The following is a 25820-nucleotide window of genomic DNA, read 5'->3' as shown; positions in this document are numbered from 1 at the left end:
CAGAGAGTAAAATATTCTGTGAAGCCAGAGAGTAAAATATTCTGTGAAGCCAGAGAGTAAAATATTCTGTGAAGCCAGAGAGTAAAATATTCTGTGAAGCCAGAGAGTAAAATATTCTGTGAAGCCAGAGAGTAAAATATTCTGTGAAGCCAGAGAGTAAAATATTCTGTGAAGCCAGAGAGTAAAATATTCTGTGAAGCCAGGGAGTAAAAAATATGGTGAAACCAGAGAGTAAAATATTCTGTGAAGCCAGAGAGTAAAAAATATGGTGAAGCCAGAGAGTAAAAAAATATGGTGAAGCCAGAGAGTAAAAAATATGGTGAAGCCAGAGAGTAAAAAATATTCTGTGAAGCCAGGGAGTAAAAAATATGGTGAAGCCAGAGAGTAAAAAAATATGGTGAAGCCAGAGAGTAAAAAATATGGTGAAACCAGAGAGTAAAATATTCTGTGAAGCCAGAGAGTAAAAAATATGGTGAAGCCAGAGAGTAAAAAATATGGTGAAGCCAGAGAGTAAAATATTCTGTGAAGCCAGAGAGTAAAATATTCTGTGAAGCCAGAGAGTAAAAAATATGGTGAAGCCAGAGAGTAAAAAATATGGTGAAGCCAGAGAGTAAAAAATATGGTGAAACCAGAGAGTAAAATATTCTGTGAAGCCAGAGAGTAAAATATAGTGTGAAGCCAGAGAGTAAAATATTCTGTGAAGCCAGAGAGTAAAAGATAGTGTGAAGCCAGAGAGTAAAAGATAGTGTGAAGCCAGAGAGTAAAATATTCTGTGAAGCCAGAGAGTAAAATATTCTGTGAAGCCAGAGAGTAAAATATTCTGTGAAGCCAGAGAGTAAAATATTCTGTGAAGCCAGAGAGTAAAATATTCTGTGAAGCCAGAGAGTAAAATATTCTGTGAAGCCAGAGAGTAAAATATTCTGTGAAGCCAGAGAGTAAAATATTCTGTGAAGCCAGAGAGTAAAATATTCTGTGAAGCCAGAGAGTAAAATATTCTGTGAAGCCAGAGAGTAAAATAATCGATGAAGCCAGAGAGTAAATTATTCTGTGAAACCAGAGAGTAAAATATATTTTTTGTAGATCACACCGTGATGGGACACTCTGACACCACGTAACAGGCTGCATTATAAAGTCTTTCAGAGGCGTTTAGGGGGTTTTCGGAGGGAGAGAAATGAAACTGCAGTAAATAATTGTTTTAATAGTATTTTAATTATAATTGAAAGTTATTCTGTAGACGTGAACAAATAAAAATAAAATGATACAATGGTTTTTTCCAACTTCACTTCACGTCCAACTTCACAGGCTTATCTTCGGAATAATTTATTCCCAACTCTATATCACGCTTTGTACGTGATTTTTGTCCGATCGTCGCTCGTCGCTTCAACTACTCGACTAATAAAATCCGTAATGTGAGTTTTCAAGTTTTGTCCACTTCTTTAATCGATTCATTTTCAGATAATGATAAGTTCGACACTCATTTTGTTGCTCAAATTCTTGTATGATCGAGTCGAGTTTGTCATTCCAATTGCAATTGATTCTGATAATGCGAGTTTTCAAGTTTATTAGATCTGTTGGTATGACCACGCTGATTTTGTTTTTACTGGCTCCGTTTCTCATCACCCTCTGCGCCTCAAAAGCATCGTCTAGTCCGTCATCGTCGTCCAATTCATCTTCGTATTCTAATTCTTCTTTATCGGATTCCATAGAGTAAGTCCATTTCAGTGAAAACAACAAAAATATTAATTTCAGAGTTAGGAACACTATGGCTGATAAACGTGGATTTCTGGATATTTCCCCGAAGGTCATACGAATTAGCTACCAAACCCCGGGAACTGTGACAATCACAAATACATCGGAAAATATGGTCGATTTTCGAATTACTCCTATCAAAAATGTTTGTATGGATGTTTCGAACGGTTCGATTCTTGCCATGAAGAGCTTTACTCTTCATCTTTCGAAGACCGGGGAAGAACAGTCTGCAAGCCCACATTTTATTAAGATGAAGGAAAAGAACCGAAACAAATACTTCACAACCCGGATTGTAAAAGTGTACATCGACTAATGTATTTCGTTTTGAATAAAAATTAGCTGATATGAATATCTTGGTTTCGTTGTTAGGCTTACAGCAAATTTGAAAATAAATACGTACCGGTAACGATATTTCTTCGGTAGTCGATATCCTTGAATCTCTCCCAATATTTCCTCAAATGAACTCCAAATCGCTATTCAGCCACTCTTCCGACACTTCCAGACTTCTGGCTCCGACATTCTTTTTGAGCACAAATCGAAAAAGTTGCAAACTTTCATCTTTTTTAAAAAGAAATCCTTAGTTCCACTGGTTTTATTTACTCTTCGGAGGTTTTGGAGTGGAAGTACATGGATCCGAGAGCTCTGCTTCTGAAAATTGCAAGATTATGCGGTGAAAATTGAAAATTTTGGCATTTTTTCATTTATTTACTCCGATTTTCTCATTTTTTTAAAATTTTCTCTTGAAAAATGATTATTTTTTTCACTTTTCAAGTTAAATTCCCTGAATTTTCCGATTTTTCGATTGTTTTAAGCTCTAATTTTACACGTTTTTCATCATTTTCCAGCCGAAACCCAGGTTGCCAGATTCCATGAGCTTATGGAAAAGTGGATCTAGAGCCAGTGAAAATACGATTTTATAGAAAAGTAGCTCTAGAGCCACCAGAAATACCAGTTTATGAAAAAGTGGTTCTGAAGCCACCAGAAATACGAATTTACATAAATAAAATCGTATTTCTTGTGATTCTAGAGTCACCAAAAATATAATTTTTCGGTATAGTGAAAAATGAACAAAAAAGTGACTCTAGAGAAAAATACAATTTTTTCGGATTTGAAATAAGTTCATATTTTTGAGGAAAAAAATTTAAAATTTCAACGTGACACTTAAAAAATTCGAAACAAAAAATTTAGAGCACTTATTCGTTCAAATTCAAATTTTATTGTTAGATTTCCCCCGTCATGGGGGGTCAAAATTCAACTCCGAAGCCCGTCGTGAATCGGGAATCCGCTTCGACACTGCAACCGGTCTCCTCATCACAGTATCATGATATCAGAAATTCGGTGAGTTAAGTAGTTTTATTTGCAGAAGAACGGGTCTCGACACGTACAAAATATTCTTTAATCGTTGCCGCGCAAAAAATGTGTGCGCCTTTAAGTGTGCTGTAACCTATTCCGCTATTTTCTTCCATTTTTCACATTCACGCGGTTATGGATTCCCTCATAAATTGAAATGGAACGATTTTAGTTGTAAAACTAAATATATTTGTCCGTGTGGAGTACACGACTTACCCACGCGTTGCCCGGCAGGCGATTGTCAATGGAGCGCAAAAAATGCAATGAGGGAGGTCAGAACACTGTGCACAATTTTTCTCTTAGAACTTAAAAAAACAAAATCTGGATAAAAAGGTAGAAAAGGGTAGAAAACCGGGTTACTGTACTTTCAAAGGCGCACGTCTTTTCGCGCATCGTTCTTCAGCTAAAAATTGTGCTCTGATACATTATTGAACTATTGATTGCAAATTAAGATCAATTTTTAGAAATTTTCACCGGTTTTTCACTTACAACCCAATAAAGGTATCAAAAACTCATAAAACAGCCGAAAATTCTAATTTCCCGCCTCTCGTTTACTGGAGCGCACTTACACCACGCGGTCGGTGGTCATTTGTATTTTCGGGTCGTTTCACATGGTGCCAGGCTGTCCCATTGAGGTTTGATCTACAAAAAATGCGGGAACTTTTTGCCCAACAATTGTGACGTCAACACGTTCTTAACCATGCGAAATCAGTTGAGAACTCTCCGTCTACCAAAATGGAACACTCTGACACCACATGTGGTACCCGGTTTCTATCAAGATTTTATCGGGAAATTTGAATTTTAAGGGGGAAAATTTCGCATATTTAAATAATCTATTCTTCTATTTCAGAAATACGTAGACGTTGAATCTTCATCAACATTGTCGTCGATATCTTCTGAAACAACGACAGAGGATACAGATGATAGAGTGGATCCGAAAATCATTGATAAACCCGAAAAAAGCACGTTTCAAGATTCTCCGGTAAATATTCTGAAGCCACTTGAAGGTCTGACTGGAGATGATATAGTGAAGAAATCTGAAGAGATGCTGAGAAAATTGTGGAAGCGTCCTCATTCAACGTGGAATAAGATTACTGCAGTGACAAATGTGAGCTCTGAAAAGACAATAACCGATGGACAATTGAGTGAAAAAGCTCGTAAAGATGTTGATCATGATGTAGATCGAACAATTTATGATATTCCACTCGAATATTGTCATCTTCGAATTCCAAAATCACGTACATCAAGATCTTGTCCCGATCCGTGGAGACGATATGGAGCTCATGTTAAACTTTGTGAGGTTCGTCTTTGGTTGTTAATAGGGTTTTTTATTACGCGTACACAAAACTCGGTGAATGTGTATCGCACAACACGTTTGACGCGCAAAATATCTCGTAGCGAAAACTACAGTAACTCTTTTAATGACTATTGTAGCGCTGGTGTCGATTTACGGGCTCAATTTTCCAAATGAATTTATTTTCTCATTTTTTGCTTAATTTTAAATTTCGATCAATAAATAAATGATTAATTTCGAAAATCGAGCCCGTAAATCCAAACAAACACTACAGTAGGCATTTAAAGAATTACTGTAGTTTTCGCTACGAGATATTTTGCGCGTCAAATATGCTGCACAATACGCATTTTCAGAATTTTGCGTTTCTGATATTATGAAACTATATGAAACTTTTTTTTTTGCCAATTTTTCTCCATTTTTCGACAGCTTCCGACGAGCGGAACTCCGAAGAAAGCCGTTGCGAGACCACGCGCTTGAAAGTTCCATGACCCTTTAAAAGTTGTGTGGATTTACGCGCTTGTGTACTATGCGTGGACAAGTGTGAGCTTTTGCCATTGTACAATTGTTAACGAAAACATTTTATTTAATAGATATAAGTTTAAAAACTAAAAATGTTAGAAAAAAATTAGCGGAAAAACTGAAAAATCAGCCCTTTTAGCAAAAAAAGTTTACCCTTGTCCACCTTGTCCGCATAGTACACGAGCTCACGTAAATCTACACAACTATTAAAGGTACATGGACTTGTTCAAGGTCGTGGTCTCGCAACACGGCGGCTTCCTTTGATGTTTCGCTGTCGAAAATTTGTACAACATGAGTAACTGTTGAAAATTGTTTTAATTGACAGGTTGGTGGTTGGATGCCTGAAAATCGAAACAAGAATTCTAAAGTGATTGTAGTGAAGAAAGGATCAGCTCCGCCAGCGGCTCCCCGTTGTAAACCACTGATGACTGTGGAAGACTACCTCGGAGTTCTCAGAAAGTAGAAGATTCTCTATCATTCAGTGAACTATTTTTTTGTTTATCGTGAATCTTCTCTATCAATTCCATAAAAAACCATCCGTCAATTATGTATAATCTTTGCACCATTTATTGGAGTTTGAACAATCTCTATGGAAGAACTCTTTGGGCGGTGGGGAGATGGAAAAATTGAGGAAGGGGAAAGAAAAATAAACTATATATATTGTCAGCCGATCAAGGGCCGACATGCTAGATAGTATTTGAGGGTAAGAGGTGGGAGGAGGCTGGATGTCAACATTCTATATTAGATTATGTTGGGTGGACTCACAAAGTGATTTGGGGCCAGGAATGGTGAAATGGTAAACAATTGGGGTGGGATTTGATAAAAAAAACATATTGGGAATAAAATCCGGATAAAGATAAATTTTGCTATGTGGGAAAATCGGGTAAAAAGGCACAAGAAAGCTGGTAAAAATGTTGTTGAAAAGCTGAGACCTGATTACTTCGAAATTAGTAGAGTATGAAAATTTAGATGATTTTGATTAGAGGTTTGTGTGATTGGGTGGTCAAAGCTTGAATGAATTTGTAAAAAAAAGTTGTGTAGAGGAAAAAGAGAGGGCGGTATGTACAGACAATAGTACATGAAAAAGCAATTTCGTGTGGTAACATACAACCTAATAGTGTCCTCTTAGTCCGAGATTTTCCTCAGATGTCCACTTCGTGCTGAGAGATGTGCGACGCTTGTTCATCGGTGGATTTTCTCTGCGATTCCGTCTCAAGTGTGGTGGCAAGTCGTCTTCGTTGGATTCCGGTTGATTGTAATCACCTCCGGCTTGAAGATCGCGACCAGCATTGGAGAGGCACATCATTGAGCTGAAAATTATGTAATTGAGAAAAAGACATCAGAAAATGAGGATTTTTCTATGTTTAGGTAAAATCAGTTCTATTTTAATATGCTTGAAAAAGAAATGGCACTGTTGAAATCAAACTATCGAACCCTGAATTTTGCAAAAAACCGGGTCGCACAGAAAGATGACGAGCTCAATTTCGCAACCGTGCGGCACGAATCGTTTCATTTCTACAGTAATTTTCCGTGTCTCATTCAATAATTCGGTGGTGTCTCGATGATCTACTCACCCTGCCACATTTCGATGTTTGAGCATCACTTTGGTCGGCGTGGTAGCTCTTCCACCTGTACGCATGAATCGTGGCTGATGTCTAGCGACAACGTAGTCTTCTGGAATGACATCCTGGTCGTAATCCTGGTCATCGTGAGACATGCGCTGCTGAAAATATGTTAAAGTTTCAAAAATGATGAGCAAAAGTGGAAACTCACATATGGAGGAATATTCTGGAATTCCTTGTCCGTTGGATGAACAAACTCGCAACGAAGTCCATACGGGCAGAATCCAGTTCCTCCACGCGCAAAGTTCTTGCACAGCTTTGTCTTGTACTTGTTGTTCGGATAGCGAGCCGGAGCATCAGTAGCTCTGAGCTCTTTGAGCCCATGAGCAAACTTGCATCGAGCACCCATATCACATGGTTTGATTCCAGATGCGTGCATCATGCAAAGACGAGTCTTGTAGTTGGGTGGTTGTTGACTGTCAGTTTCTGGAATTGGGAATCCACGACGACCGAACTTCTCGCCACGATGTTCATGGAAATGATTTTCCTTTTCAGCGCTCATCGTGTCATCGTTGTGATTGTCAAGGGTGATCTTTGAGATCTCATCGATCGGCAACTCGTCATGCTCCATAACACTGAAAAACATATAATTTTTATATTAAATTTCAAACTAATATTACCGATGATATCTGAATTGGATGTTCCTGTTGCGATTATCACGCTGAACAGTCTCGTATTCGAGACTTGTTGGAAGAGGAGTAGACGAGGTCAATGGAGCTGTGCGTGTGCTACTAATCTCCACTCCCACTTGTCTTGGCTGTTGTTGAGGTGGAATTGCCGGCTGCGTATGTGGCATCACACCCATTTGTTCTGGAAGCATCGGTGCGGCTTGCATAGGATGGAAGTACATTGGAGCCGCTTGTGGAGCCATTGATTGTTGATAATAGATGAGCTGTGGTTGTCCTGACTGCATGACTTGCTGAGCTCCTTGTTGTGGTTGAGCCATATAGAGATACGGTTGACCAGAAACCATCATGTGCTGTTGAGGAGCCATTGATCCGTTCGCGGGAACCTGCACATACTGTCCGTTGGCATCTTGATAATATGGAGCCGCTGGGGCGTACTGTTGAGAAGATCCATTTTGTGCCGCATACGTCGCCATTGGCTGGTTCGGCATGGCAGCCGCGAAGTAGTACTGCATCTGAAAAATATAACTGTAATATTATCAACATTTGTTGATTGTGAATACCTGTTGATCGTAGATTTGAGGATGTGACGACTGCCCTGGTGGTAGTGGTGGCTGGGTTGTCGTAGGTGACACTGATCCTCCGGCCGACGAGACACTATTTGATGCCGCTTTCATTCTCTGTCTGAAACATTCAATTGATTATCGATAAAATTAATTAAGAGAGAATACAATGAGAAAACGGAAAATCGAGCAGGATTTTGGGGAAAGTCGGGGAATTTTTGCTATTTAAGCTTTCTTTAACAAAGAAACTGCATTTTTCCATGAGATTACCATGAAATTTGCGTTAAATGGGTGAATTTATAACATTTACGGCTAGAAATTAATTTTAAAAAAGAGAATAAACGAAAAATTATTCGAGAAAACGTCTTTGAAGCAGAAATGAAATGAAAAAACAACCGCCAGCGCTGACAAAAATGATCAAACAAACGGAGTACGGTATACGCGGTAAGACCCAAATGAATTTTAATTCGGTGCGCCTTTAAAAAATGTATTTTTTTAATTTCTTTATCCGTGGGCCCAAATGTATTTTTTTCTTGTGGTTTGATGTAAAAATTGGGTTATATTATTTGTTTTATGGTTTAATTTTTTAAAAACTGATATTTTGCCGTTGTGAAAACCGTAAAATCAGTCGAAAATGTATTTTCTTGCAGATGGTTGTCTCTGCGGAAGTAATTCGAAAAGATGCCGTGTTTCACGTGGCTTGGTGAGTTTTCTCATCTTTTCAATCTAATTTATAATTTCTGCTTTTCCAGGATTCTTGGTACCGGCGACTCGAAAAAGCTGTCACGAAGAGAGATTTTGGACCAAAATCTCCCGGAACTGTGTCATTCAATCATTGAAATGGTTCCCGAACGGCACAGGGGCTCAGCAACAAAAACTGGACTTTATTTGCTATCCCTGCTCACATATGGAACAGTTTTGATCCATCAAGTTCAGGTTGATTTCTTGAAACGTGAGTTGGAGAATTGTATCGTCAGAAATCAATTAATATTTTCAGGAGACGTCGAGAAGCTCAAAGAGCTCATGAAGAAGAAAAGTTTCATTTTGCTGATGGCTGAAAGGTTCGACAGAAACCAAGAGTTGCAGAGAAAAGAAGATAAATTCGCAAGACTGAGATCTAAGCCTATTATGTGCGTCGAGGAGTTGGATCGGGTTGATTTGGCTCATTTACAAGCAATTGGCGACGAATTGGGAGTGAGTTCAAGTTAATTAAATAATCAATAATCAAGAATATTCTTCTAGATCAATGGAAATCCAGGAGACTTTATAATGATGGATGCGTTGCCCAACATGAATCAGTGGATTGACAATAATTCAGAATTGAATGCGATCTATGGATGTGTTGAGCCTTACCTGAGGTTCGGAACTGAATAATCGATCCCAGATTTTGAAAAAAAGCAGCGACGCACATGAACCCTGCGGCACGGTTTTTCACCTTATTTCAATAAAATTTCGATTTTCCTTGATTTATTCGCATTTTGCGTATGAAAATGCTATCCAATTAAATTTGCATAAGATTGCGAGGATATTTCCTGTTTTTACAACCAATGAAGCTCTAAATATCCTTATAATCTTATGAGAATTTATGCGGATTGCATTTCCATTCGAAAAAAAGAGAATAAACCAATTACAATCGAAATTTTATTTTAAAAAAATCAACAAAAGCTCTGAAAAAACCGTGCCACAGGGTAGAGAAATTACACTCCGCCTCTATTTCTGTGCGACATTGCTTTTTGCAAAATTGATGGATTGATAGTTTAATTTTAAATTAATTTCAAAAGTAAAATTTTCGTGTTTCAGAGAAAAAGAAATCACCATGCACTCCACGTTTGTCGAGGGTAACGGTTCAAATGAGCACAACAAGGAACGACGAAATGACGCGGTAATTGCCGACTTCAGCCAACTTTTGTTCCCTGAGATCCCTGAAATCACACTTGGCGAGAAATTTCCGATAGATGTCGATTCCAGAAAACGATCTGCTATCCTCCAGGAAGAGCAAGAAGAGGCTCTTCAGCTCCCCAAAGAAGCTTCTGAAATTGTGCAAGAAGAGCCTACAAAATTTGTCTCTATTGCTCTGCTCCCGAGTGAAACCGTGGAACAACCAGCACCCCAGGAGCCTATTCAAGAGCCCATTCAACCAATTATCGAGGAGCCCGCGCCACAGCTTGAGCTTCCACAGCCAGAGCTTCCACCACAACTAGATGCAATTGATCTTGTCACCATTCCAGCGAGTCAGCAGGATATGGTTGTTGAATATCTTCAATTGATCAACGATTTACCCGATGACGAGAACAGCCGACTGCCACCATTGCCGAAAGATTTAGAATTGTTTGAAGATGTAATTCTACCACCTCCAGCAAAGAAATCAAAAGTCGAAGAGGAAGAAGACGCGTTGGAAAGAGCACGAAGAAGACCATCATCGCGTCCAGTAACTCCGATTAATCAAACCGATTTGACAGATCTTCATTCAACTGTGCGACCGGAAGATCCGAGTTTCGCAATAGACTCCCAAATTCATGATGTTCTACCTCAACGGAAAAAATCGAAACGCAATCTGCCGATCATCCACAGCGATGATCTGGAAATCGACGAAGCTGTGCAAAAAGTGTTACAAGCCGATTATTCCTCACTGGTTCGTAAGAAGGAGGATGTAATAGCAAAGATTCCACCAAAAACGGATGCAGTCGCGGTGCTCATGAACTTACCAGAACCAGTTTTCAGTATCGGATATCGTCTTCCTCCAGAGGTTCGGGATATGTTCAAAGCTTGTTATAATCAAGCTGTTGGAAGTCCAGTGAGCGATGATGAAGAGGATGAAGATGAGGAAGAAGAGGAAGAATATAAATATGCAAAAGTTTGTCTTCTGTCTCCAAATCGCATCGTTGAGGATACTCTACTTCTAGAAGAGCAACCTCGTCAACCTGAAGAATTTCCATCTACGGATAATATCAACCCGCCAAGACAGCTACAGGAGAATCCAGTTTTTGAGAATTTGGAATATGAAGCGCCCCCGCATCCAATAAGAACTGCTCGTACGCCCACGCCGATCAAAGATTTGAAATATTCAGTTATTAGTCTGTTCCCAACTCCAGAGAAACGCCGGGAGACGAGCATCATTGCTGAACTGAATTTGGATCCTATTCCAGTTGAAGAAATTGATCCACTTTTGACGATGAGAACCGAAGAAGAACTTGAAAATGTTCGACGCCGTCAAAAAAGCAGTTTAGGGGTTCAATTTATGAGAAGTGAGATATTTTAATGTCGATTTAGTGTTGAAAATAATTTTTGCCGAAAATTGCCGAAAATGTTTAAATTGGGCAGTTCTCGAATTACCAAAAAAAAATTCCAATTTTCGGAATAAAAGGTCAAAAATGTTTCGATTTTTTCCTCGAAAATCGAAAATTCTTACATTTTCAGAGAATGAACGATAAAAATCACATTAAATCATAAAATCAATTTTTTTTTTGCTCATAAAAAAAATAAGAAAACATATAATTTTATTCTTTAGAATATCTTGGATTTCTTTAGGTAGAAAATGACCAAAATTGTTTTAAAAAAATAAGCAAACCGATGGTTTGTGTCGGGCTTTTGGTTTTTTTTTTACTAAAGTAAAAAACATTATTTTTGGATTTTTGAAAAATCGAGAATTTTCGTTGTTCGATTTTTTTGTTATACTCGCCGATTATTTTTCAAACTTTCGGTTGTCGCCCCCACTTTATAGTTTAAAATAAAATATTTTCAGCTGACGATCTGGAAGAGGATACTCGCCGTAATCGACTATTCGAGGATGAAGAACGGACTCGAGATGCTAGAGAAGATGAACTATTCTTCTATTCATCTGGAAGTCTCCTTCCCAATAATCGGCTCAACATCCACAAGGAATTGCTCAAGTGTGTATACTAACACTAAAACAGAAAGATCGACCTGCAAATTTTGCAAGGCGCCGCACACAAAATGAGGCGGAGCGTCGTTTTTTTAAACTTGCGGCTCGCCAGCCATTGTGGAAAACTGTAAATAAATTTTTGTCTAAAATGCTTGATTTCGGATAATTTTCGCTTATTTTTTTGTGTTTAATATTCGAAATAATCTAAAAATTTGGAGTTTATTCAACGAAAATTTGCCATTTTCGCCGGAAAAATACCATAAATAGTCAGTTTATTTCGAATATTAACAACAACGAAATTAGCGAAAATATTCCGAAATCCAGAATTTTCGCGAAAAATTATTTCATAGTTGTCCACGAGCCGCAGGCTTGCAGAACAACACCCCGCCTCTTTTTCTGTGCGACGCATTGGCAGGTCAATCGCTCAGTTTTGATCGTAATTGGAACTACGAAAAATCAAAAAAAAATCAATTTTTCAGCGAAGCAGAAGCAAGATATCCAGAATGGGTGAATTTCAATGAATTCACTGCGGATCACGATCGTAAAAAGGCAGCAACCGCCTTTGAGGGCCTTCTTTGTAAGATATTTAGTCGTTGAGACACAAATTAAAATAAAAATAAATATTTTTCAGTGAGTCTCAAGAATATGAAGGTTGAAGCGAAGCAAGAAGATCCTTATTTTCCAATTCTAGTACGTCACATCAGCCACGAAGAAATGTGAAGCTGCTAATATAATTGATACTGTATCATTTCCCAATTTTTCATAGCTTCCATTGTTTTGTTGTATTTTATTGCTTTGCCTTGTTCGTTAATCTTTAAAACTGAAAACTACTGTACCATTCATTTTTTTAACTTTTTTTCCTGTTGTTAAACGACTCTAGCTAGGGCTGTTATGAGGGACGAAAAGGGGCGCCCCTCGTCCCCTCGTGGGGGCGCTTCCTTCATCCAGTGCGAAAAATGTGCGTTTGTATCCTCCATGTCGATAGCAAAACAAGTTATGATTTTGCTTCATAATTATTAAAGTGACACGTTTTTTGTGTGGAATATCCACGATGGACCCGCACAATTTAACGGAAACGAGTTTCACGTAAAAATATTTTAAATGAGGTGAATATCTAATATAAGTAAAAATGAATAGGACGCGACTTTTCGTCACATCGGGGACGAGGGTCGTCCCCCATCCCCCAACCAGGGGACGGGGGCGTCCCTCGCCCCCATGAGGGGGACGAATGATCGCCCCCGCCCCCCAAAAAGGGACGTCCCTCATAACAGCCCTAACTCTAGCTAATAAAAATTGGTAGGAAATACAAAATATTAATTTATGAAAACGTGAATAATATGACCCGGGTGAGTATATAAAATATAATTATTTATATGAAATCAAGGTTAGTACCAACAAATAATGAAGCAAGCGTGGATGACTCCGGGTATGAAGCCGAGAATTGTGAGCACAATATTGATGACCAAGTCGGCTCCGCATCCTTTTTCCATCCAAACACCAATTGGCTGCAATTTGAAACTTTTTTTCGAATTTTTGAATACCTGCGCCTTTGAACGCTACAGCTTTACAGTTTTAAATGAAAATTGCATTTATTCAAAAGTGTTGTGCACGCGCCTTTAAAATTACTGTACTAAACCCAAAATTTTACAATTTTTGCGTCAAAAATACTGTACCCGGTCTCGACACGATAACTTTTTGTTATTTGAATGCGCCTTTGAAGGCTACTGTAATTAGAAAATTTCGTTTTTGCGCAGGTTTTCTCAGGATTTGTTTTAAAAATGGTATGGTTATGTTTTTACCTATGTTTTTTTGGAAAAACTATGCAAAATCGAGGAGCAACTAAATTTTGAAGTTACAGTACTCTTTAAAGGTGCACACCTCTTCCCATTGAAAAAATTGTCGTGTTGAGATCGTTTACCGTATTCCTGGCGTAAAAATCGTAAAGTTTCGCGTCTAGGTAATAGAACATTCAGGTCCCAATTTTTAATGATTTTTTTTCTAGTTTTTTTTCACAAACGTATTTAAATAAATAAATGCATGTGGTGTCAGGCTGTTCCATCACGGTTTGATCTACAAAGAATGCGGGAATTTTTTTTTCAAAAAAGTGACGTCAGCACGCTCTTAATCATGCGGAATCAGTTGAGAAGTCTGCGATTAAATTCCCGCAATTTCCGTGATTATATCTGACAATGAAAATTTTTTCAAAACGCTAACACTTACTGGGAGAAGAAGAGCACAGATGAATTTCGGGATATCGGTGCAGGTAATTGGCATGTTGGTTTGTTGGTTAGTAGAGCTGGAATACTTTTAAAAAATTGAAAACAAATAAGAAATTTATTCACAACGAGGTATCAAGACAATGAAAAAGAATGAGAAGAAGAGCTGTTGTGTGGGTTGTTTTATTGTCTTTTTATTTATACAATAGAAGAGGAGAGTACGTACTGATAATATTATGGCATCTGATAAGATATCGATTTGAATTCAAAAAAAATAAATGATGTGTATGCCTGCCTGACTAATAATGCTCTTATCAGGTCACAATTTGGTTTCTTGTACTCGTTGTGTTGACATGGAAAATGAGAATGACGAATGTATATGTGACTTCTAGGAATATGATTCATTTGCAAACATTTAAAACTTTAAGTTTTCTCTAGTTTTGCACTTTTTAAAAGAAAAGAGAATGCAATTTTTTTAATATTTAAAGTTTCCGCAGAGGCACTCGTAGTTTTAAAAAATTCTACAGAGTTCGCGAAATCGTTAGAATCTCGAAAACATAAGTATTATGAAAATTAGGAAAAGGCGAAATTTCTCTTACTATTAGAAAAGGTATACTATAAATGCTATATGCTATAAATAGTATACTATTCTATATTCGATGTAAGCAGCCATGAGTAAACTATTACGAAAAAAGTGTTCATATTATATAAATCTATCCGACAGAATTTATTAGAATACTGCAAAACATTATGTGAAATACACACTAGCCAAGAAAAGAGCGGCGCCTAATAAGTATAAACCGCAACAGGTTTTTTATTTTGAAAAAAAGGCGTTTCAAAATTTCCTGAAACATTTTCGCCGTTGTATCTGAAGCTTATTAAATAAATGGAATGCATGATTTTTCCAAAAAATTTTTCAAGTGCTCTAGTATCAAATTCAAGGACACTCCAAAGGAGTCAGGTCGTTGAAACCTTTTTACTCGAAGGTGAGAGTCACGAGAGGTCTGATAAGCTGCTTTCAAATTTTCAAATGATAAAACTTTTGAACTTCAAGTTTACACTTATTATATATATATATAACTTTCAGAAAAATTTTGGAAAAAATAACATTTTTTAAAGAGTTTCCCTGGACTCAGGGGTGCACAATCGAATTTTGGCAATTTTTCGGCAATTCGGCAAATATTTTAGAACCCGGCAATTGCCGGAATTGCCCATAGCCATAAATCAAAATTGCCCGAAATATCCAAAACAGGCAATTGCTGAAATTGTCGATTTGCCGGAAATTTTGAAAACCTGCAATTGCCGTACTTTAACTTCTAATACAAGAACAAAGGAAATTTCAGAGCAAAATGTATTACAAATCAAAAAGAGTTTAAAATTCCATCAAACTGATGAAAATAAGTGCCGAAAATGGTTGAACTGATAACTTGTCGAAGGGTGGAGAGGAAGGATTATAAGTAGAGAGAGTGTGTCTCGGAGAGGATGAATCATGTGACACAAACATTAAAAAGTGTTTAACAAATGTAAATAAATGAATCATCAATAAGTAAAGATTTCACAATGTGGAGGTATCGGATGACGATGAAGTGGCATTAAATGCATCAACGAGACGCATAACATCAATGTCCGAATATTGCTCGTGTGTCGTGAAATGTATTTGGGCAATACGTGCCAGGTTACGTACATTCCATGGATCACGCATACGGGCACGACGGGCAAGGATACGAACATGCCAGTAGTGGTATATCTGAGATAGATTTGAAGATATTATTTTTTTGGAAGCGTTATTGGAAAATCGAGTAAAATTTAATTCTCCTACCTCAAAAACAAAAACCATTAGAGAAGCAGCAACCCCCAATGCTCCAATTGTAAATACACCAATCACGGACTCAATATCCAATGGTTTTGTTGCATCCGAAGCAGTTGGTTCAGTTACTTCACATTTTGGAATAAAACCCAGTTTGAAGCCCTGAACTGACTTGGATTAAAAATCGTTTATTTCAACGTCACCTCATTGAAATATTTATTGAACGTTCGTTGTATAAACGCCTGATTCATAATAATCTGAGTGTTAAACTCAGCGATTCCACTAAAATTTTTGGTAAATACAAAAAACGAGGAGACTTGGGGCATTCCATCACTAACATACACGTAATTACATCGTTCTTTACTCATTTGCATTGCCAGAGAATCTTGTTGAATCGGGTAGATATACTTTCCAGAATCTACCAGATCAAGTGCAGCAGAGACACTTGCAGCCGGGATCTGGAACAAAACTATTGTGATTGTAGGTACGGTATCACTACAGTAATCCTATATAGAGTACTCTCAAATCATAAATAGACATACATATAAATACATTCTTAACCACTACTACAGTGACCCTAACGTTTAGCTATAAAAAAGTTTTGGCTGGCAATTCAAATTTTCCGCAATAAAATGATTGGCAAAAGATCGCGATTCACCAAAAAAAATTTTGGGCGGGTTGAAAAATGTTCAAAAAAATTTACACATTTTTTGAGAGAAATTCAAATTTCCCTGATTTTCCTGAAAAACAACAATATTTTGGCGGGGTAACACAAATTTTTTTAAATTGTTTTTTGCAGGATTTATAATACTTAAAATTTAAAAAATTAATTGAAATTTGGTGGGAATTCAAATTCCTTCAAAAAAATTCTTTCGGGGTTAAAATAATTTGAAAAAATAGGTTGGTGTACAGTAACCCTACAGTACTCTACAGTACCTTTTTACTTATTCTTAAGGTTCTCAGCCCAGTCTTGGCCCCTGTCCCATTACGGTTAGATCTACAAAAGATGCTGGAATTTTGCCAAAAAAACCATGCGAAATCAGTTGAGAACTTAAGTTCTCAACTGATTTCGTCTCTTCTCTCGCATTTTTTTGTAGATCTACCTAAATCAAGCCAAAATGAGACACTCTGACACCACGCGGAGTTTGTATTTCTATAATTTTTCTACATTTATTTAAAATACCGTACCAGTGATCTACAGTACTACAGTAATCCTACAGTAATCACAATGTATAACTTACAACTGGATTAGAAGCAGTCGCAGCTCGGAGGCTCACGAAATGTTGCTGATCGGAATGTTGAAGATCATCAAAGTACCTGAACATTCAATTCAACCACAAGAATAACTTCCAAACGTACCAATTTCCCATGTAGTTTGTAGTTAGATGATACTTTTTCTCTCCAATAAGCTTGATCATTTCATCAGCATTTGCGAATGGATTATCTCCATTTGAAGTAATAAGTGCAGTGAGAAGCATACCTTTGTACACTTCAATTAGTATTCCCGATTGTAAAAGTGCAAAAACAAATAGGACAATATTGCCAGACAGGGTGTAGAATAACATGTCATCACTTTTTTCGTCGAGTTGCAATTGGACTACATGCCAGAGCATCTGGAAGTTGGGACACTGATTTTAAAATAAAATGTTGAAAGATTCGAAACACAGTATATGTACTTAAATTACGAAAAAGTCGTAGGCTTTCAATTTTCATCCATTTTTAGATCTTTTCAAAGATTTCAGCAAACTGTAGAAATTTTGAAAATAGCTCACTTTTATTCTGAAATTTTCTAATACTTTTCAGATTTTTCCAGCGTTTTTTTTTCAAAATAAATTTTCAAAAGTTGCTCAGCAATTTTCCGTAACAAAAAATCCTTTTTTTTTTAATTTTGCATTAAAACACTTCCCAAAAACGATTATACCTCCCAAGGTCTGAACCGACTTCTGAATAACAATTTGAATTCAATTCCACTGATGGCAATCATTATGAGAAGATTTAGCACAAGGCTTGCTGAATTTTTCATGTTTGAGTTTAGTTTTAAATAATTTAAACTACATATTCTTACCAAGCAAGCAAAGCCAGACTTCAACTGAAAATGGTTTGAAAGCATTCCACAGTACGGATCCGAGAGTTTCAGTCTTTTTTCGAGCTACGAATACCGGTTGAACCTAGATTTTTTAAGTCTATTATTTTTTCTCGGGCGGAAGTAGAGTTTTTACTTACATTAGTTACCGGGTAGGAATACTCAAAGTATTCGTTTCTGGTGTCAGTTTTCTGATACATAAGAGCAACTGCGTCGGCAGTTCCGTTTTGCAAATAACCAAGTACTCCACTCCAAGTTCCATTTTTCTGAATTTCTTAATTGTATGATTGTTACTTTATTTATTTTGAAAAGTAAGCAAATTCTATCAAAATATCTCAAAAACAAAACGGGAAAAATTTTCAAAAAGGCACAGTTTCAAGTGCTTCCGTTTTAGAATAAAATCTCTCTGAAAACTTCCGATAAATTGATGTTTGGCCATCGGCAAATCGGCAGAATGAAGAGAATAAACATTTCTGGCAAATTGCCGGAATTTAAATCTTCCGGCAAATCGACAACTTGCCGGATCTGAAATTTCCGGCAAATCGGCAATATGCCGGAAATGAAAATTTCCGGAAAATCGACAAATTGCCGGATCTGAAATTTCCGGCAAATTGGCAAACCGACCGTTTTGCCGAGTTTGTCGACAAAAAAATAACATAACGGCAATTGTCTCTTCCCCTCCTCGATCACACCCGCTAATGTCCCCGTTACGTCTCGACCGGGTGAAATTACCTGCAATGTTCCCCAATCGAGTCCTCCAACAATAGTCGGTGTAACCACAGGTATTATTTCCCATTTCAAAGAGTCCGTTATCATTTTGAGAACCTAAAAAATGGATTTCCTCTACTGTAGGCATGTAGGAATTTCTTACCTCCATGGTCCATCCGGGAAACGGACATTGTAAAATGACATCAAGAGTCGGGAATAATGGACAATTTGCAAAAGCATCTGGCGGATTTCGAGCAAGAACGACACGGAGTTGTCGTCGAGTAGACATTTCATCCAATTGAATGAAAAGTGCATATTATCTGGAATTTAAAACTTTTTGTTTGCTTTGTATTCTTTTTGAAAAAAGGAAACGTTTTATTTTGTTTGAACAAGCTGAAATGGATAATTGGGTTAACATTGAAAGGGGATACTTTTTTTGGATTCTGGTTTTTTTAAATTTAACTTTGAAAAAAACGAAAATGAAAAAAAGTTTCGGGTAGAATAGAAATAGTAAATGCATTAACAATTTCTAAATGCACCATTCAACCACCGAGGCCATTGTATTCAATCACACCTTCTTATTTTCCCAAGTCTATTGTTAAGAGTAAGCCTTCCGTGAGGGTAGAAAAAAAGTAGGGCACGTTGATATCCTTTTTTACCCTTTACCCGAACAGGGTATTTTAGGGAGGGTAAAAACTCACCCTCATGGAAGGCTTAGTTAAGAGAAATGCACCACAAAAAAGTTGTTGATTAAATAACAAAATATTTCATTTTGCATCCAAAGCATTTATTTCATATTCATGTAAACACAGTTCACTTCGGATGTGGCCTTGCAGAAGATGCTGGTGGCGGAGTCATTGGATGCTGAGGCACAGGAGGCTGGGACACAGGAGGCTGGGACACAGGAGGCTGGGACACAGGAGGCTGGGACACGGGTGGAGTCGTCGGCGATTTAATTGTATACGATTTTGCAGTGTGAGGTGGCGGTGACGGTTTCTCAAGGTTGGTGGCGATTCCAGACGGAAGCTTCAGAGCCCCTCTATCTTTTCGAAGCACTGAGACCACTTTCCGTTGAGTACCGTGCCCCTTCCGTTCGACAGATGCTTGACGTCCTCCATCTCGAGATTTTTTTCGGGTCACGGTGGCGGTGGATCTGCGAATGGTCAGCGTCTTCCGCTCCTCGGATTTTTTCTGAAATGAGATAGATGTCATTAAGAAGTTGTGTGCTCTCGCTTCTCATTTTAGAGGAAAACTCAAAAAATAGAAAAATCAACTTTTAATACTCACCAATTCCAATTTGTGGCCGTCTGGATGGTCGTACTGGTCAATCACAATTTTGAGACGACGCTTGGCATTTTGAAAGTTCGCACGACATATGGTATTCTTATCACAGCACATCTCCACCAAATCGGCAAGCTCCTTGGGTTCTTTGTTTTCAATTCGATGAGGATGTGGAGACTCTATGATGTATTTCTTGCATTCTTCAAGAGTTCTCGGAGCAAGTGGATCGGCAGCACATCTTGTCAGAATCTCTGTGAGGACGACTCCAAACGACCACACATCCGTCTTCTCATTGAAAATTCCTTTTTGAAACGTTTCCGGTGCAAGCCATCGAGTTGGAGCCTTGCCCAATTTTTTTACGATTACTTCAGTTGCTTGCACAGCGAGTCCAAAGTCGGAAATTTTGACTTGAAGTGTTGGTCTGCTGATCAAGCAGTTACGTGCCGCCAAGTCTCTATGGATCACTTTTTTGATAACCAAGTGGCGCATTCCGTTGGCAATGTCAAGGGCGAAGGCGATCAACTGACGATTTGGGATTGAAGGAGTCGACTGGAGATATTTCTGAAATATAAAGGTAAAAATGAGGCATGTAGGTAAGTAGGCAGGCACAGGTATAGTTGGTAAGAGTAACAAACCTTCAAATCTCCTCCGGTAATCAGCTCCATAACCAGCATAATCGGTTGCTCCAACGATGCAATTCCATAGAGCTTCACGACATTGTCATGCTTCAAAGTTCCCATTATCTGAGCCTCGTGACAAAATTCTTGCATCTGATCTCTTTGAGCCGTCCCAAGTGCCCGTTTCACTGCTACTTCAACACCATTTGTGTGACCACGTGGAATATATCTCGCCTTCAGAACCTCGCCGAATGCTCCATTACCCAATATGTTTTCGAGGTGAATACAATTGTGTTGAAGAACTAATTGTCGACGTGGAACTGGAACAATGGAGTTGACAACAAGAGACCAGGCATCGAGAAGATGATGAATGTGTTGGAAGCGCTTTGGAGTGATTTTTGGAAACTTTGCCAGTAGCTGAAATGATTGGAAGTTGGTCTTTTTAATGAGTAATAGTTATAGTTTCTATCACCCTTCCCATTATGATCTACTTACCTTTGCACAACTCCATCCATCCTTATTCGAATTTAAAGTTAAATGACAGATCTTTCCATCAATCTTGACAGAAAGACACAAAACCTTTTTCGAGTTGCGTTGCATGGCACGACGAACGAGATAAGCATGATCCCACTTCAAAAGTTTTTCAACTGTTTGTCCGAACATCATTCCATGGTACCAGGGACCGTTTCGTTATTTCCAGCCACTTGACTTCCTCCAATACTAAGAGTTTCTGATAGTTGATCACTTGACATTTGATGTTCATTACTATTTACACCAAATTGTAGGTCCTGTGACGACTGAAAATTATATATAAAGTAAAAAATTGAAATACTCTCAGAATGAAGTTTGGCGGGAAATTCAAATTTTCTCACAAACATTTTGATTTTGCGGTGGAGCGTGTGTTCTATAGGAGCCACGTGGCTGCGACAAGAGAAAACTCGGCCACACGCAAATTTTACGTCTAAACTGTTTTCCGGTGGCTACCACGGCTTAAAAATTATAGCGTTCTATGGCCACGTGGCAACAACATCACAATTTGCTCATTTACAAGATTCGAGTTCGAAGATTCGAAAATTTTGACAAATTCCAGAGACAAATAGAAAACTCGGCCAACCAATTTTTTCTCAAGTAAACGTGGAAAAAACCTAGAAATTTCATCGTTTTACACAATTCGACGATTACCAAAATCAGAATTTTTTCCACGTGGCAAGAAAGTAGCGAGATTTTTTCATGGCCGCAAAATACGACAAACTCTGCCACGAGAATTTTTCTGGAAGACACGTGGAATAAACTTAAATTTCCAGCGATTTTCCACTCGGCCAAAATGCAGCAAAAACGGGTTTCATTCTACATGGCCGAGAGAAAAGAAAACGGCCACCGATGTTTTTTCTCAAGCTTGAGCTAGCTCAAGAACAGGCGGAAGAAAGCGAATTTTTAGCAATTTCTAAACATTCACACTCACCTCCTTCTTCCTTAAGGCTGATCCGTAGATTCTCGGATTGGTGGAATCATTTCGTTTGGCCATATTTGTTACGATGTAATAACTTGATTGCCACGATTTGTGATTGTAAACGAAAATTGATAGTAATGAATGTTTTTCACACTGACTGTCGAAAAACAAGTGTTTTTGTTTTGTTTTGTTTTTATGTATATTTTTTTAGAAAGGACTCGGTCACGCAATTAAATATTGAAAAAATTGAATTTAGTAATTTATTTTATTTAAATAAAAAAGTACATTATTGGTTTTTTTATCCAAAAACTCAATTTTTCGCCAAAATACCAAAAAACACAAAAAAGTCACCTCACCTCACCTGCACCCTTGATCTCTCTCATCCGAATTACCAAAAACCTACAGAAATTTCTCATTCCGTATCTTTCGTGTTCTGATCTTCAATATTGAACTTTATGTTTCCGCATTCCTTCTTCCCAAAAAAATTAATGGGTTAGTGACTAATGATAGTCTGGGTGTGGTTGATATGTGTTCTTCGATGTTCAAAACCAGATAATCTGAGTACACTTTGGAGAGCAAGTACAACAGGAGCATCGACATTCCAGCAATTGCATGCGTGTTTCGGAGAGCCAAGTGTGTGCTCCTCCAGCTGCAAAAAAAGCGAACACCCTTATGCCGAGGACAGTTCATAAGTGCATCTTTCTTTTCGTTTTTTTCAAAAAATGAAACCAGCCCGCAATCAAGAAAGTCATCATTTTTTCAACTGATTAGTTACGTTGATTTTGACTTTTGAAATCCACAAATATTATAGCTAATCTCCATTCCCTTCATCAATTTCACGCAAGTCAATCGGAGCAGGTTGCGCCGGTAAAATTGAGCAAATAAAAGTGATACATATATCGAAATTTGTTTGCACTGGATAGTAGTACCTGCCAAAAATGGAAGAGTAACTGGTACATTGGTTGTCTGAGAAATGAGAAAAAAGAACACTTGTGGATTACTGGTTGCAAGCCTTTTGAAACGCAGCTTTTTTATGAATAATCAGTCAAAGTTTTGGTAAAGATCTTGGCTTAAATTTTTTTTTCAAAGTTAGAAAACTCATTAAAAATTTAGAAAATTTTTTAAACTTTTTAACAGTTATATTCGGTATATTGGAACTGTATTCTGCCATTTAGGATGAAAAACCCACAGACGCTAATCTATCTTTAAATATATTCCATTTTGAATTTATCTAGTCATGATTTTACCACCACGTTGAAAGAATTCCACAACAATAACTATTCAACGCTTGAAATTCCCCACAAAATATAGAAAATGTGTCATAAATCCTATTCAAGTCGTTAGTTACAGTGCAAAACGAAGCAGATTCACAATTTGGCACATCATAACCCGCTTATCATTTCGAAAGATGATTAGTCGCGTCTCGGAAAGATGCTAGCGACAGGAAGATGCGCGGGGCAAAAAAACGAGCGAGCCGTGAAACGTCCGGTGGCAAATTGGGGGGAGAAGGATTACATGTTGCCATGTAAACATGTGACAAGACCTGTTTTCTGATTTAAAAATACAAAGAACAAAACGATCAGTGTATGTTGGAGTACAACGGTACCTATAATTATTTTGGTAACGCAAATTTTATAGTTTTCCATATGAATTCTAGTCACTAGAGCTTCATAGTTTTTCAGCTTTAGGTGAGAACAGTGACGTCACTCGTGGTCTAGAAATCCAGAAAAAAAAATTATTTGAAGTCAGAGATCATCTTCTTTGTTTAATATTAATTTCAGCCCATAAGCTTTGAGTTTTACCGACTTCAACTTCCACTGAGAACTAGATACATAAGTAAATGGCCTAAAATTTTTTTTCAGTATTTTACCACACCCCAAATACCCCAAATGGTATGAAAATGATCCTTCACAACTTTTTGGAGACAATTTTCGAGAAAGTGCACAATGTGCACTGCCCATCTGGTAGCCGAGTTTTTTTTCGCGGCCACGTGGCGTTGGCCCTGTCTCTACTTTTGTAGAAATAGTGTCCTTCAGAAGTTGGGTTACTGTAGTTGTGAAGTGAAATGTTTACTCAAACCCAGAAAAAAAATAAAGTACTTAAATCTCACTCACTTAGCCGCCAAAAAATCGGTGGCCGAGTTTTCTTCTTCTCCCGGCCATGTAGCAGTGGCCTAGATAAAAAACTCGGCCATTCTCAAAAATTTAATACTGATAATTTCTTCTGAACTATATAAAGTTTTGGACAAGTATTAAAATGTTCTGAATTGGAAAAACTCCGATTTTTTCCCACAGATCTTCCCTGAACTTCTAGACAAACATATTACCTTGCACCTGAAAACCTTCCAAGAAAACTGGTTCAGAAATATTCCAAAAATGGCGATCCAATAAAGAACAGCCCCCCCCCCCCCCCAAACCATCAAACAAATTGTCGGAATTTATTGGCAACACACCCGCACGGGGAGGTTGAGTAAACTTTACGAGCAGATCACAGATTGAATTGTGTGCAATTGCAACAATTATTAACCTGAAATTTTATATATACAGGAAGTGCAAAAAGGTCAACCAATGTTTTGCGAAAAGCGATCAGAAAAGTGGAGTCTCGTGTGAAGAAAAAAACTGGATTTTTTGGCACAGTGTTTATCAATATTTATCAATGCACAATACACGGAGAGCATGAACTATGATGAGCTAAATTTGAAATCTACAAAGATTTTCTGTAGTTTCTCAATTTTCTTCAGAAACTTTCAGTTATTTTTGCACCTAAAACAAGGAGGACGAAGAAATTCTGATAAAACAGCCAAGATTTGTGCGGGGCCATTTTGAAGAATTTTTGTATTTTGTTTAACAAGTATTTTTTGTTCAGGTTTCTCAACTCCGTTTTTCTTGTGGGTTTCCAATTAAATTCTAAAATGTTTTATCGTATTATAATTTTCCACTATATTCTCCCAAATATCACCGAGTAGAGCTACTTTCGAATCTATCTTTTATGTTTAAAGGTGGAGTAGCGTCTGTGGGTTTTTGCCCTAAATGACAGAATAGAGTCCCAATATACTGAATATAACTGTTGAGAACTTTAAAAAAATTTTCTAAATTTTTTATGATTTTTTCAAAAATAAAAAGGGCCAAATATTTTTGAATTCACGTGCAACTGATTGATGTCAGTTTTGACATTTTTGTCTTTTACGGCCAAACAAATTGGTTTTTCTTTATTTTTCTTTGTTTTATAGATACAGTCAATTTTTTAGACACGAAAATTATGGTTAATTATGAAATAACGATTTTTAGGCCAATTTTAGAGTTTCGGGAAGTTTCTTCGCAAGTTTTCTTCACAGAAAAATGTTTTTAAAAAATTAGCAAATTATGTTTCAAATTACAAAGCAAAGAAATAAAAATATATATATTAAAAAACGCGACTAATCATCGTAAAACGCAAAAATGTCGAAAATGACGACACTCATTTGTGTGGGAATTCAAATTCAATTTTTGCAAAATTAAAAAAAATCATAAAAAATTTAGAAAAATTTTATAAATTTTTTAACAGTTATATTCGGTATATTTGGAATGTATTCTGTCATTTAAGGCAAAAAACAACCCCAGATGCTACTCCATCTTTAAAACTTTATGTGTCTTGGCATAACATCAATTTTCGGTTTTTTTTTCAGAGCTTTTTTCGAATCCCAAATTCCTCAGATTGCTACACTAATTCCCAGAGTTTCAGGTCAGAGAGTAAACACCAGTGAAATCATCGACAGACCACCGAGGTGACTCATCATATTTCAAGCTGGTTTTTTGTTTCTATGGAACAGTGGCAACAGCAAAAAAGAACAATACAAATCAGAGCATATCAATTTCTTTTTTCATTGAATATCCCCCATCTTACTTTTCCGCGTTCGTTTTGCTCAATTTCTCGGATGAAGCACACGAAAAGAGAGCAAGAGGAGGCATGAACAATGCGTATTGTTTCTCAAGTACCGTCTCTTTTTGCCCTCCCCGGATGAGATTTCTTGAGCCGTGTGGTGTTGAGGGAAGTGGGGACAACTCTTACCCCAT

At 37.5% G+C, this 25820-nt stretch overlaps 7 protein-coding genes and 1 pseudogene across 12 annotated transcripts; 4 read left to right on the top strand and 4 right to left on the bottom strand.

Moving 5' to 3' along the window:
- Positions 1–1322: 1322 nt before the first annotated feature.
- On the top strand, positions 1323–2096 carry Y62E10A.3 (Major sperm protein). The gene is made up of 3 exons (NM_070167.5): positions 1323–1409; positions 1456–1707; positions 1750–2096. The coding sequence occupies exons 2-3, from the start codon at positions 1499–1501 to the stop codon at positions 2060–2062; spliced, it is 522 nt and encodes a 173-aa protein (NP_502568.3). The 5' UTR covers positions 1323–1409; positions 1456–1498; the 3' UTR covers positions 2063–2096.
- Positions 2097–2978: 882 nt separating this feature from the next.
- Positions 2979–5454, top strand: W02A2.8 (the record flags this gene model as incomplete). 3 transcript variants are annotated; one of them, NM_001268801.3, is made up of 3 exons in its annotated part: positions 2979–3087; positions 3950–4399; positions 5238–5454. In NM_001268801.3, the coding sequence occupies 3 exons, from the start codon at positions 2986–2988 to the stop codon at positions 5373–5375; spliced, it is 690 nt and encodes a 229-aa protein (NP_001255730.1). The 3 variants fall into 3 exon arrangements, with proteins under 3 accessions (NP_001255730.1, NP_001255731.1, NP_001263805.1); NM_001268802.3 differs by lacking the exon at positions 2979–3087 and having other exon boundaries at positions 4145–4399; positions 5238–5375; NM_001276876.3 differs by lacking the exons at positions 2979–3087; positions 3950–4399 and having other exon boundaries at positions 5250–5375.
- Positions 5455–5462: 8 nt separating this feature from the next.
- On the bottom strand, positions 5463–7844 carry mex-5 (Zinc finger protein mex-5). The gene is made up of 5 exons (NM_070165.7): positions 7724–7844; positions 7155–7675; positions 6686–7109; positions 6487–6635; positions 5463–6222 (listed from the first exon to the last, which is right to left on the bottom strand). Exons 1-5 carry the CDS (start codon positions 7835–7837, stop codon positions 6024–6026), a joined length of 1407 nt encoding a protein of 468 aa, NP_502566.1. The 5' UTR covers positions 7838–7844; the 3' UTR covers positions 5463–6023.
- A 529-nt stretch (positions 7845–8373) lies between these two features.
- On the top strand, positions 8374–12445 carry rec-8 (Meiotic recombination protein rec-8; the record flags this gene model as incomplete). 3 transcript variants are annotated; one of them, NM_001268798.3, is made up of 8 exons in its annotated part: positions 8374–8426; positions 8476–8675; positions 8721–8917; positions 8966–9081; positions 9524–10968; positions 11466–11613; positions 12086–12183; positions 12238–12445. In NM_001268798.3, the coding sequence occupies 8 exons, from the start codon at positions 8374–8376 to the stop codon at positions 12324–12326; spliced, it is 2346 nt and encodes a 781-aa protein (NP_001255727.1). The 3 variants fall into 3 exon arrangements, with proteins under 3 accessions (NP_001255727.1, NP_001255728.1, NP_001255729.1); NM_001268799.3 differs by lacking the exons at positions 8374–8426; positions 8476–8675; positions 8721–8917; positions 8966–9081 and having other exon boundaries at positions 9540–10968; positions 12238–12326; NM_001268800.3 differs by lacking the exons at positions 8374–8426; positions 8476–8675; positions 8721–8917; ... (2 more) ...; positions 11466–11613; positions 12086–12183 and having other exon boundaries at positions 12252–12326.
- A 290-nt stretch (positions 12446–12735) lies between these two features.
- W02A2.12 (uncharacterized protein) lies at positions 12736–12838 on the top strand (the record flags this gene model as incomplete). Its single annotated transcript, NM_001380511.1, is given in 2 exon segments — positions 12736–12802; positions 12804–12838. Coding segments are annotated over 2 exon segments (102 nt in total).
- Positions 12839–12910: 72 nt separating this feature from the next.
- On the bottom strand, positions 12911–13902 carry W02A2.9 (Plasma membrane proteolipid 3). The gene is made up of 2 exons (NM_001028239.5): positions 13827–13902; positions 12911–13111 (listed from the first exon to the last, which is right to left on the bottom strand). Exons 1-2 carry the CDS (start codon positions 13878–13880, stop codon positions 12992–12994), a joined length of 174 nt encoding a protein of 57 aa, NP_001023410.1. The 5' UTR covers positions 13881–13902; the 3' UTR covers positions 12911–12991.
- Positions 13903–15158: 1256 nt separating this feature from the next.
- Positions 15159–18712, bottom strand: glr-9 (Solute-binding protein family 3/N-terminal domain-containing protein). Its single transcript, NM_070163.3, has 10 exons — positions 18584–18712; positions 18445–18537; positions 17853–17978; positions 17695–17797; positions 17551–17639; positions 16989–17242; positions 16871–16946; positions 15833–16087; positions 15642–15791; positions 15159–15569 (listed from the first exon to the last, which is right to left on the bottom strand). The coding sequence occupies exons 1-10, from the start codon at positions 18707–18709 to the stop codon at positions 15378–15380; spliced, it is 1464 nt and encodes a 487-aa protein (NP_502564.2). The 5' UTR covers positions 18710–18712; the 3' UTR covers positions 15159–15377.
- Positions 18713–19233: 521 nt separating this feature from the next.
- Positions 19234–21843, bottom strand: W02A2.4 (annotated as a pseudogene). The gene is made up of 5 exons: positions 21781–21843; positions 20814–21115; positions 20337–20735; positions 19708–20262; positions 19234–19611 (listed from the first exon to the last, which is right to left on the bottom strand). Coding segments are annotated over exons 1-5 (1697 nt in total).
- Positions 21844–25820: the final 3977 nt, after the last annotated feature.

The sequence above is a fragment of the Caenorhabditis elegans genome, chromosome IV (assembly GCF_000002985.6).
Source record: "Caenorhabditis elegans chromosome IV".
Taxonomy (NCBI): domain Eukaryota; kingdom Metazoa; phylum Nematoda; class Chromadorea; order Rhabditida; family Rhabditidae; genus Caenorhabditis; species Caenorhabditis elegans.
This window is presented reverse-complemented; position numbering and strand designations above follow the sequence as displayed.